General features: G+C 36.3%; 1 protein-coding gene across 10 annotated transcripts in view; it reads right to left on the reverse strand.

The window, feature by feature from the left end:
* Positions 1–13,412, reverse strand: part of KDM6A (lysine demethylase 6A) — a 211,935-nt gene that overhangs the window by 103,976 nt on the left and 94,547 nt on the right. For all 10 annotated transcript variants that reach the window (XM_027607526.2, XM_027607525.2, XM_027607533.2 and 7 more), the window contains one exon: positions 5,279–5,337. In XM_027607526.2, coding sequence (XP_027463327.1) covers positions 5,279–5,337 — 59 coding nt within the window. The remainder of the gene's footprint in view (positions 1–5,278; positions 5,338–13,412) is intronic.

Raw genomic sequence — 13,412 nt, forward strand, 5'->3', positions numbered from 1 at the left:
TAATAGATGTTTACTAATGCCATCACTTTTAATAGTTGGTTGACTGGGCTTCTCGTGGGGGCAGGAGACAGCAATGCTCCACGGTCTATTTACTGAGCTCCTCTCATCTAACAAAATATATCTAGGTTCATTTTCATTTCCTTTTCTAAGCTTTTTACCCATCTTCCCTGTGTGCTTCCTCAGTTTTTCCCCACCTTAGGGGAAAAAAGGGAAAAGGGGTGTGTGTGTGTGTGTGTTGTGTGTGTGTGTGTTGTGTGTGTGTGTGTGTGTGTGTGTGTGTGTGTAACAGAGGAGTGTGTGGAGAAAATAGGTTATCATTCAGACTACATTCTAATTTTGGTCATCATTTTACCACATTCTTAACTCACCAAACTGTATGTAGACAGAGCATGATCTCTGCACCACAAACTAGAGTAAAAACACCAACACATATAAATTCTGCTGACCTCAGTATTCTGATGACAGAATTTCAGAACATGAGAAATGGCTACCCAAAACTATAAAATATTTTCATGATACAATGCCTGGAAAGGTTTATACTTTTCAAATATTAAAGCATGTTCTCTAGCAATAATTTTGGTGATATAAAACACTACATCTTTTAGATTTTGAGAAAAAATGCCAATGATAATTATGCACAGCAATATGCACTTTTTGTTTTTACAAAGTCATTAAAAAGAAAAAGCTTCCTCAGGACTTTACCAAACTATAGTAAAAATAATATTAACTAAATGACCCTAGCACAGTTTTAGTACATTTGGAAAGAGACATAATAAAACTTTTAACTTTTCAAGGCTAATAAAGCTGAGTCTGGAGATATCCCTCAGGGATATCTGAAGGGATAAATGGTCTAATACCACAAAATTTCATACCAATAAAAGGGCAAATATTCTAACTCTAAATCAGTAATAACATGTATACACACAACAGATAAATACTTCCACACACAGATATTATGAAATGTAGAGGTTCCTTTTAAATGAGACAAATGAAAGATTTGATGAATCAAAGAGACAGGCAAGGCAGGATTTTTAAAGGTAGAGATGGTAAGAGAAAGCAGACCAAACACAGTAAACGGCACAAAGTTACATAGGTAAAAACAAATGCTCAATACGTTTCCAGGGAAATGTTAATTATAATGTGACTGACACAAAGAATATATTTAGGGGAACAGTAGACAAGAAGGACCATCTGAGGCCGAACCAGAGAGGACCTTAAATGTGAGGCTCAGTTAGAAATATCACACAAGAGTTCTTCACATTGTCATTTGCTAATGTGTTCCTTCATGGCTTTTTTTGCTCTTTAGCCAGTCTTCATTTCATCACCCCAGATAGTGGGAGACATTTTTTCCTTCCCCTCCTGCAAAGGTTTATGTTTTTATCCATAATTTCCCTGAAGCTTAATTAGTCCAAGCCCTTCCAAATTCTCTCTGGCAATCTATGTGTCACTGGTAAGCATAACTTTACCAGAACTGCCTTAGTTAAATGCTAGTTTTGTCAAAACAGAAGTGTACATAATAAATAACACATGTTAACATAAACTGTTTCATTTTAATGGAACTATACTTAAGCTTTTCATCTAAGAGCATTACTTTGTATTATGATAGCTCAAAAACAGTTATTAAGTTTTTGCCAGACTCCATGCTAGACAAGCTTCAGGATCAATGGTAGTATTGCGAAGACATTAGGTTCATTTGCACCCAAAGCGGTCACCACAATGGAGAACAGATATTCCTACACTTTTAAGAACACTTGTGATTGGTACAGTGCTTAAGGAATTAATCCTAAAAAAAAAAAAAAAAAAAAAACTTCACTTGTACTGTGTTAATACTTCTATGTTTCCAATCTCACCTCCACCTCATTCCCCTAACCCTTTTTAATGTCAACAATAATCACTATATTTCCTTATCAGGCCTATCAGTTAGATTTGGGAGCTTAATTTCCAAAATTCTATGCTTCTAGCATAGAATTATGTATCTCTTAAATTTGCCACCGTAAGACCCTTCTGATATTGATCAATGGGAATACAAAAGGTTCCAGGCTAGAAAGAGAGGATTGATATGAATTTTCAGATGGATATATTTAGAAGTATGGCTATAAGCTATAATAATTTATTACTGTATGTATTTCAGTTCCTCTCACCCGAGGACACAGGTTTCTCACTATAAGGCAAGAAGAAACTCAGTTCAAGGTACCCCGAGCAATGTACCCCCTTCAAGGGCAAGAACAAGTGAAGGCATGGGCATGCATTCATGCACCTGTAAAGGAATGGCTGTATAAAGACTGGTTCTAGCTCTCTGATGTTCCTATTTTACTTTGTGCTTCTGTATCTTTCCCCTTCTGGGCATCTTTATTAACTCTGGTCCCACAATACGGAGTACAATCAATAGTAAAACTGAATAATCATCGTAAGTACAATAAGGATGTTACAGTTGCTCTACTGCTTTCTGACATGGGCTCCTCCAAGAAGAGAATGCAACTGAAAACTGGAAAAACTGACCAAATAACAAGTGATCTAGAAGCTAACCCATAAAATCAACGCCAAAAGATACAATGGACAGACTATAGCAAGAAACAAGGCAAACAAGAGATAAAACTATACTTAATAAAATTGTTCTCAATAATATTAAGTCACTGTCACCAACCCCAACACACGTTGGTCACACACATTATCACCAAATACTTATTAACCTAGCAAACGCCAACAGACACCATTACCAAGTATCAAATTTTACTTAAACTACAAATATACTAAAGATAAAACATTCTGAGACATCCTAGGCAGATCCTTAGAGCTGACAATACAAAAAAGGGCATAACACACTCTTCTCTAGAAAAATTTTTTCAACATATCCCAAAATTTCATGTAAATAATTTCAGGGAGAAGAAAAATGCCTGATCCCAGCAATTAACAGCTACTTACAAATAAAACCAAATAAAACATACATAACCTAAGGAAGTTCCTAACACTTAAGGCTGTATTCTGAAACTCACCAAGCAACTACTCCATGCTTTCTAATTCTGCCAGCTGTTCAAGAAATAGCAAGATAAGTTAAAGGATGGGACACGAGAGTTTGTGGGGAAAAAAAAAAAAATCTGACCAGCAAGAGAGAAAACACATAGCTAGGATGGATTCAGACAGGGTGTGAAATATGTCATTTTAGTAAGCAGCTAGAGTTGAAACTTAAGACGTGAGAAAATGGTGGTGACCAGGACAGGATCAACAGACCAGAGGGCACTTGTTAATTCAGACACTGCATTGTCCTTTTATCATTCAGTTTCATTTCTTAGGTCAACTGAAGGATACAGATACCATATACAGATAAGGAATCATATGATATAATGTTCCACAGCTACAAGTCTCCTAAGTTGACATGGTCACGCACTTAATGAAAGTAATCCAATTTTGAACTGATGATGGTTTCACTTCATTACTGATTTTCCGTCTCTATCTTCCATCTACAGGGAGCTCACACGTTATCAAAGGTAGGTGAAAAACCGCTGGTGTGTGGTATACATGTCCATTCCTAAACTGTAGAGTTCCTTGCCTCAGGTTTCACATAAATTACTTCTGGCTAGCCATAAAGAATGTACCAATGTGCCCAGGAGAACAACTGCAAAAACTGATTAAAAAATAACTACCTGTCAATCTTCAAACCTGGGGACAGAGTACAGTAGAAAAAACATTAGACTGGGGAATCTGAGCATAACCTCACTTCTGCCACTAAAGAGTTACATAATATTCAGTTACACACACACCCTGCTTTCGTTATCTACAAAATTAAGGGAATAAACTAAGTTCTCTAAGACCACTTCTGGTTCTAAAAGTTTAGAATTGTGTATTCTATGAACAGGATCTTCAAGAAACTAAGACTCTTTTAAAACAGTCCTAATCTATCCTTGGTTTTAAATATGAAGCAACTGGACATGAGGTTAGGAAGCTTAAGTTTAGGATTGCTCTACAGTAATGGATAATTTAAGAGAAAAAAATTACAAAGCTTCTTTATAAAGATCAATTAAAGTTTTGTAAAGTTTACAAACAAAATGAGTAATCTGAATGATTACAATACTCTATATATACACACAGGTATTCTCTAACAATGCAGTGCTTCCACAGATGATCAAAACCCAACAGAACCAAAAGCAAAGAGGGAAGAAAAAGCACACAGAAAAAGTCATCCATGTCTACAGTTTCATCTTTAGGGAAACCATACTGAATCACTGCCAATACACATTTAAAAGCTCTGTAATAAATACTCAGGGTGCCCAACAGGTACATGACAGGGTTATAACCTTTGATCAAAACCTTGCTTTGGACTCTCACAGCATTCGCTCAGGTTAAAATTATGGAGAACAGAAGAGACTCTGACAAAATTGGATATGCTTCAAATAAAAAAATGTCTGGAAAGGGCTTTATGGTTTACAAAATATACATTACTGTAAAGTGTAAAAGGCAAGTGACTACAATGCACTTAAAAAAAAATCACACACACACACACACACACACACACAGGAAAACAGACCTAGGCAGTCTATTTAACTCAAGATCAAATTAAGGGACAGCACTGAGACCAGAATGCCTATCTTCAAACTCAAATTCTATGTTAATTCCATTGGAGAACATTATTATCTTGTCTCATAAGAAAAGCAACAAGAGGGTAAAGGCCATAACAACAGGGCCCTACACTTTATAGAGTTTATAAGATCTTATATATTCCTATCATATTTAATCTCTGACTCTGAAGGTATACCATTATTCCTATTTTATAAATGAGAGAATTGAGAGCTTGTAATCTGGTGCCTAGTTACTGGAAACTGGAAAATACTAGCACACACATACATATATATTGGGGTATGTGTCTTGGGGGGGCGGTAAGCAGCCAATCTTGTCTAAAAGTTTGAAAAGGTAAACATACTGGTCATCAAAGATCATTTACCCACAGACCTTGAGATGTGAGAGCATAGTCATTCTCCAGTTTGAATAATCTGGGGACCACTGGTCCATAATGAGTGAATGAGAAATTCCAAAAGCTTTCCAGTCTAAGCCTTCTTTAATCAGAATCTCATACTATATTCTTTTATAAACATATACAACTCTAACAATCTAAAGTGAGTCAGTATCTCTGAAGGAACAATCCAATCAATTCAAGAGATTACTTAAAACTGTAGGCTTAGTGACATTAAAATACTTTGTATTTATTATACATACACAGACAATATCAAACAAAACAAGCCATTTACTAGAAATAATTGGAGTTATTAGTTTTATGTCAACTTACCACTGAAATGCATTGTAATGGAAGTAGACCAAACCAAGACCATATAAAAAGGCAGCATTCTGTAAATAAAAGGAAAAAGAGACTTAGGAAAATCATTTAACTTGGGAGAGATTCTCTGGTTTCTTTTTAATCAAACCTGCCCTGAAAAAAAAAAAAAAAAAAACCTGTCAGCAGAATTCCATGGGAACATCTAAAATAAAAACCTATCATTCAGAAATAAGAAAATGTTTGGATTATGGTATCCTATTCTCTCTTGCTTGCATCTGTATTCTTTCTCTGGTTCTTTGTTTCTTTAACTACATTTAATTTTATATTCAGTGCTGCCAGGAAGGTAGTTACAATTCAAAGGAAATGCACAATATAAACCTAGAACAAATTTTAGTCTTAACAAAAAAAAGCCCACACACGCTATAATGACACCTAGCCATTTACATTTGGGGCTTTAACATCAGTGATTCCTGGGGCACCTGGGTGGCTCAGTCAGTTAAGCGTCCAACTCTTGATTTCGGCTCAGGTCACCATCTCAGGGTCCTGAGATCCAGCCCTGCTTAGCGGGGAGTCTGCTTGAGATTTCTCTCCCTTTCCCTCTGCTTCTCTCCCCACCCCACCATGCCTGCGCTCTCTCTCTAAAAAATAAATAAATCTTTAAAAAAATTTAAAAATAAAAAGTAAATAAACATCAGTGATTCATTTTTTAGTACAAAACAGAAAGATGCTTATCCAGACTCATTCTGACCTCTGGCCTCCAAATAGGAACTAGCTAGCTAGCTAGTAGCTAGCTACTCCCTTTTTTCAAAAAGGGCAAATGTTTGAGTATCTATTACATGTTTTGCCAACACATAAGCAAATCTGTTTCGGTAAACCTTATCTGTTTAAAAAAAATAATAAAGCTTTTCACACTGACCCTTGTGAAGAAATTTCTACAAACCTATATATTCTAAAACCTGAAAATTTAAGACTTTTAATAAAATGCTTCTTGCCATACAGTCTTGGGTTGTATTCCCCCAGAAGCACACCCTGAGACAGAAGGTTTTAAATATAAGTAGTTTATCTGGGAAGTTGCCCTAGGAAATACCAATAAGGGAGTGGAGAAGTGAGGCAGGGAAGGGAAGGACGCCAATAAAGGGTGCAATAATGGCTGGTTATACAACTGGGATTCAATCCTGCTGGGGATCTCTAGTAGACAGTGTGGAACATTCCTAAATCATCTGGCCCTACGTGTGAGGGACTAGAGTACTTATCCCACAACTGCTATTAGTCACTGGTTAGAGAAGAAAAAAAAATCAGTGATGTTTAAAGTGTAAACAAAAGTAAACAGCTGGGTGACTTTTTGGCCTGCAATTATTTTTTTTTAATACTAAATTTTGTTCGAGGATTATATTGTGCACTTCCTCTGAATTTCAAGTACCCTTCTGGAAACACTGAAAAATGTTTATCTTAGAATGTAATAAATATGAAGATTTAATTTCATTAAAACCTCATTACCCCCAGCTTTCCAAATGAGAAAATTACATGCTATGAGAGTATTCATAGATTTGGGGATTCACACAAAGGCCTCAGACAACATCTATTTCAAAAGCTGATTATTTAAAAAATCTTTTTTAATTTGCTTGGAACTGGTTTTAATCAGGATCATTCATTTATCACCCCATCCCCCACCCCCTGAAATAATTTGAGCATTTACTAGGTGTCAGGGACAATACTCAAGGGTTGAGCAAGCCAAACTGATAAAAACATACTTCCCTGCTGTCAAGAAGTATGCAACCTAGTCTGTGCAGGTGATGGAGAGTGGGGAGAACAGTGATATTAAGAATGCAGGAGTAGTTAATTCCGAGTCATGCAGTGTTCGACCCAGAAAGTCTAGATCTGAAAGACAACTGTCTTCTCAAGTGAGACTGCAGGGAATGGAGCACGGCTGATTAGTATCTGTCACGGACTGAGGTAATTACCCAGAGAAGGTGGGGTGGGGTGTGGTGGAATTTACGGAGGAGCATTTCTGCTTTCAAGAAATACCTGGCATCTCCCAATAGTCCTTACTTTGTTCCTAGCTTATCCTTCCCACTCTAGGAAATCTCACCCTATCCCTGCCACCTTATAAATTCTATCAATTATTCAAGATCCATTTTAAATGGCATCTTCCCCATGAAGCTCTGTTGCTTCTCCTACCTCAACCCAGAAGTAATCTTTCCAACCTCTAAATTTGGCCCCTGCACAATGCCTCTATCCTAAGACATTATTAATAGTAAAAACTTAATTTAATGCAAAATGCTAATATCATTTCTTTTTGAAGGTTCAAGCAACTCTATGAGGTGGTGGAGGGCTTCCTTTATAGAATAAAGAAACAAGGATCAGAAAGATTAAACAACTTGCTCAAAAAGACAGGTACTAAGTAGTGGACAAAGGAACTGAATCTAGGCCTGCCTCCAGGGCTCACTCTTAACTACTATATTTTTGTTATTTGTGTACTGACTAAACCCCATCTCACCAGACAAAAATGCCACAAAGGCAGGAATGCTAATTATGTGTGTATCCCGTTATCACCTAGCACAGTGCCTTCTACACAGCAGATGCCCAAAGGTTTAGTAAATTGAATCACCCAGTATTTAAGCTCAGTTATTAAACTCAGCTCCCTAGATGACAAAGAATTAGTATGAGGAACGGTTCCTATTAACCAGGAGCTTATATATCTCAGCAAGGAATTAAATCTCATTTTTCCATAACAGTAAACCATGTAATTCAAAGTTTTATTGAGCATCTATTATGAGTCATAGCAGAGTTATCAGCACTGGGAAGACAGTAGTGAGCAGACAAAAATCCCTATCCTCAACGAATTTACAATTTAATGACAAAAGATTATGAAATTAAGTGCATAATAATATATTCCAACTACAACCATTTAAGAGTTAATGAAGTATAATAAAGACTAGGAAAACAGGTAGTACTTGGGTACTGTTCTCAAGGATAGCTGGGAAAGGAGAAGGAAAAACAAGCCATCTCAGCCAGAGGTTCTAACACCCATCTTTAGAAACAGTGACCTGGAGGTGTGAATGGCTACATGCTCTTAAATAAATGAATTCCTTCCCAATATACAATCTCACCACAAATGCCAATAGCATCCCCACTGAGAAACAAAGGTTTATGCAAAAAGATGACCTGAGCCAAGGCATTGACATGGAAATTAATTTAAACATGACGTAGTCATTCTTCAACCTATACTATGAAGAGTTAGGGGAGTAACTTCCTGGGAAATGTACTATTTAATAAATATACTCCTGCTTCAATACAAATCTTTAGAGGTTAGAGTATCCATACCAGGAGTCAGCAAACTATGGCACACGGATGAAATCCAGCCAGGCACCTGTTTTTGTAAGTAAGTTTTACCGGAATATAGCTACACCCACCCATTTACTTATTGTCTATGGCTGCTTCCAGCTCCAAAAGCAGAACTGAACAGCTGCAAAAGAGAGACTATCAGGCTTACAAAAAAGCCTAAAATATTTACTATCTGGCCTTTTACAAAAGAAGTTTGCCAACCTCTGACCTTGACTATATTACAGTACCCATCACAACCCCAAATTAAGAAATTATAACCTGATGAGACTGCTATCAACTTATACTGAAGGTTCTTATAGTGTGTCTACAGTAAAGTTATTGTCACGGATGTGGTTCATTAAGTTAGCAGTTCACCAATACCAGAGTCCATAGTAGTGTTTTCACTGATCCCCAACATAGCTCTTTAAAGAAACTCCTTGTGGTGCCTGGGTGGCTCAGTCAGTTGGGTGGCTCAGTCAGTTAAGTGCCTGCCTTCGGCTCAGGTCATGATCTCAAGATCCTGGGATCAAGCCCCGTGTCGGGCTCTCTGCTCAGCAGGAATCTGCTTCTCCCTCTACCCCTCCCATCCTGCTCATTCGCTTGCTCTCTCTCATAAATAAATAAAATCTTTCAAAAATGAACAAAGTTGGAATGCTGGCAACCCTTTAATTAGAGCAGAGCTGGCAGGTACTGAAAATAGCTGAGAGCTGTGACTGTACAAGATTGGGGATGTGCCTTTCTAAGGAAAAGGATTAGGATGCAGGTATTCATGTTTAATTTTCTTAAAATCGAGACTACAGCACTCCTGCTAGTAGTGCAGCAGCCAAGCTGAGAGCTTTTCTCTTTCCTAAAAAGGTTGTAATTATATTCCATTTAGAAAAAAATTTAAGTGAAACATTAAGACTTTCAGGTCATACAGACATAATTATAATTCCCTTATTAGCCAATTAACATGAGTAATTTGTATTACTAGTACAGTCTATTTTGCAACAACATGTACCTTCCCTTACTGTTTTCTATTGCCTTAGGATCAGACAAAATACATTTCTCAGCCTCCCTTGCAGCTAGGAATGCTCAAATTACTACATTCTCACCAGTGAGGTATGTATGATCTCATGATTCCCTTAAAGGAAAGCGTTGTTGCCCTGTTTCCTCCTTCCCTGACCAGTTCCCCAGAATGCAGAACCAGTGCCAAGGCATAGGAAAAAGACAACTCAAGAAAGGAAAAACAGAGACCTATTCCAATTATGAACAAAAATGCAAAGATACTGGGGCACCTGGGTGCCTCAGTCGGTTGAGCTTCCAGCTCTTGGTTTTGGCTCAGGTCATGATCTCAGGACTCAGCAGCAAGTCGGCTTGGGATTCTCTCCCTCTGCCACTCCCCCCACTTGCACTTGCTCTCTCTCAAATAATTAAAAAAAAAAAATGTAAAGATATTACATGTTAGTGACCCCAATCACCTAACAATGGCAAAAACTTATTACCAATTTGAATATACCTCAGAAATACAAGATTGGTTTAAACAGAAAAAATATAAAACTATCTCAGTGGCTGCAGAATAAGCATTTGCACACAGAAGAAAAATGCTGACATTTAAAGTGGTATTTTTAACAGTTGGCTTTTGGTAAAGAAGTTTCTTTCTCTTCTTAGTTTGTTATTTACAAAAAACAAAGTAACCTTAAGTAATCATACTTAATGGTAAAACATTTAAAACATTCCCTTTAAGAAAGGAAACAACAAATGTACTCTATCACCTCTTCCAATCAATACTGTGCTGGCATCCTAATTACCACAATAGCAGACAAAAAGATAAAAAAAATTGGAAATAACAAAATAACCATTAATTACAAAGGCAGGATAGTCTACATAGAAAATCCAAAGTAACATAGTCAAATTAGCCAAGTTAGTAAAAGTTAGTGAAACTGCTCAATAAATTTAACATATAAAAGCCAACTGCATTTCTATATATAAGCAGAGATTTAAAAAATTAAAAGGACATTTATAATAGCAATAAAGCTGTAAAATATAAAATATACCTTATAATATGCACAAGAACTTCACGGAAAAATGACAAAATTTTATGGAGAAAAACAGTAGTCTCTTTACAATGAGGGTTTTTTTTTTTTTTAATGTACAAAGTCAATGCAATTTCAATCAATCCGAAGTCACTGTGTTTTATTTAACTTTAGGACTCTAATTTCCAGTACTACAGAAACTGATTAGATATTGAACAAATACTGAAACAAATCTAAGCCTCCAGATCTGTGCTACCTGTTGTAAACCCATTTACCCTTGCCTTTCTTTCCCCACCTTGAGTCCTATATCCCCCAACAATAACCCCAGGCTCTAAAGCAGGAGTCCACAAACTATAGCCAGTCAAATTTTTTCTTTTAAACCCAAGAGCTAAAAATAATATTTACATTTTATAATGGTTACATTGTAACTGATTAATTAAATATCTACAAAATAACTGATATTGTCTCTTGGCCCACAAAGCCTAAAACATTTACTATTTCATTCTTTTAAGAAAGTTTTTGGACCTCTGCTCTAGACCAATAACTTCAGAATTCCCTAAACACCTATTGATTGTACTTTCATGTGCTGGCTCAGTTCTCTTCTTGGAAAGCCTCTCCAGGTCTCCTAGCTGGAAAACTGCCATTAATCCTTCCCTCAAATTGCAACTTCTCTGTGGAGTGTTTCTAATCCCCCCTCAGACTTTCCCATACCCTTTATTCAAAGACACACACTTCCACCCCCCTCATGTCCCTCAACACCTCCAATATATCACTTACCAAAAACATATGCTTATTTGTGTCTCCCCTCACAAGAATATGGGCAACTTGAGAGCAGGAACTATCTTACTTACCCCTGTGTATTGCCAACAAAGCCCTCGTCTATGAAGGTAAAAGCCAGTTAGTGACTGACACAACTACTATAATAGAAAAAGTCAATGAAAAGTCAGAAGATGAGTGCAGATTCCACGAGTTCCCTAGTTTCTGCAACTTTTTATCAATTGTTCTTTTAGATAAGCATACTACCGTAATTCAAAAGCTTTTCTTTCTTAAATTCAAGTGGGAAAAAAAGGGAGAAAGGGTAGGTTTTATATATTTTAAAAGTTCACAATTATAAATAAAAGTATATCAGAATTGTTTAATAAAGTATACTTAATAAAAGTCATCAGGAAGCAACAGAACCTCCTGCCATTTTAACATGTAGCTTACCATCTTCTATTTGTATAATCAAATACATAGCAGCATTAACAGCATACACACAATTTTTCATTCCTACCTTTCTACTTCATACTGTAAACCATAACAGCAACTTCTAAACTTTCCTGACTCATGAAAGGCCTTAGGTTTTGCTGCTATTGTTGAAGGGGATTAGGACATGGTACTCCAAAGTATGCCACTTTGGCATAGGAATTATTTTGGCGTGAAGGCATCTGAGTTCCTCGAATCCCTCATATGTTAAAAGCAGAGCCTCCTAAAAGAACCAAAGTGTCATAACTCCCTCCCAGAGAGGAACTCTGACTTTGTCACAAGACTATCATATCTCCCATCTAGTCTCCTAAGGGCTCATTTATTTTCCGAAAAAAGCTGTTTTCCTGTAAGTGCCCTTTCTCCCTCTCATCACCTACTAAGTTGGTATATAGCTCCAAATTCTAGCCACCCTTGGAGTTACTCATCACTGAGTTCTCCCACAGGTATATACGCATTGCATGTGTAAACTGGTTTTTTTTTTTCCCTCCTGTTAATCTGCCTGTTCTAAGGAATTCATAGGCCCTAGCCTAAGAACCTTAGTCAGAAGAAAGCTTTTCTTCCCTACATTTTTTTAAAATTATTATGCCATTTCTTCACAGTAAATAGAGTTGTTGAGTAAATAAGCTTTTATTATTAGCTAGCATTACAAAGGTGTTTATTATAATCACTAATAGTAAACATGTAATGGCATGACAGAATAGTCATGAGATGACTGGCAAATTTTCACTATTTCAAAAATGACTCATTTGTACTGAACTAGGTAAGAAAAAGTATGATCTCTCAAGAAATAAAATTTTTAATTACATAATAAACACCCTTGAGTTCTGAAATGTTAAACAAAGATTAAAATTTAATCATGGATTACAGATCAATGATACCTAATTGTTCATTCTGAATTCCAAAAGCCTCTAACAAAAACTAAAGGTGATCATAAATCAGCCACTAAAACTCTTTGAGTAGGAAAACCCTGACTTGAACTGAACTGACAGGAAGTCTTTATTTACTTACCACTTAATATAACCAATCATACTATCACTGCAGAGATGTAAGTAGGTTGTTGCCACAAGGGATATTATGTAATACAGTAAATGCATTATCATCTTTCTGAAATCCCCCCCCACAAAAAAATCCACTCAACTATACATAATTCTGCATGCAAGAATTTCAGATGAAGAACTGGGGCCCTATAGAATGGTGAATCATTTTATTTTTTAAGATCTAATTATAGAGGACAGGTTTGAAGAGATGCAGTTTGAAGAAAGAAGTGCAACTAAAAGGAGATAATTATCTCAGTCATATTTTTTTTAAAAAATCAATCATACACTTATATTCTTCAACTTACAATACACTGTGGGTATAAATCACACAAAATTAGACAAAACTACAAATATAAAAAGTTAAAAATCACTGTCATGAATATGAATTCTGATCACCACCAGCCACTGGGTATTTACACTCATTGGCTCACAAATAATACTGTTACATTGTTTAATGATGTTTAGAAAACAGAAATTAAAGTAAGTAGCATTAATGGCTTTAAGTGACAAAATCTGGTACAAATT

Source organism: Zalophus californianus, chromosome X, assembly GCF_009762305.2.
Source record: "Zalophus californianus isolate mZalCal1 chromosome X, mZalCal1.pri.v2, whole genome shotgun sequence".
Lineage (NCBI taxonomy): Eukaryota > Metazoa > Chordata > Mammalia > Carnivora > Otariidae > Zalophus > Zalophus californianus.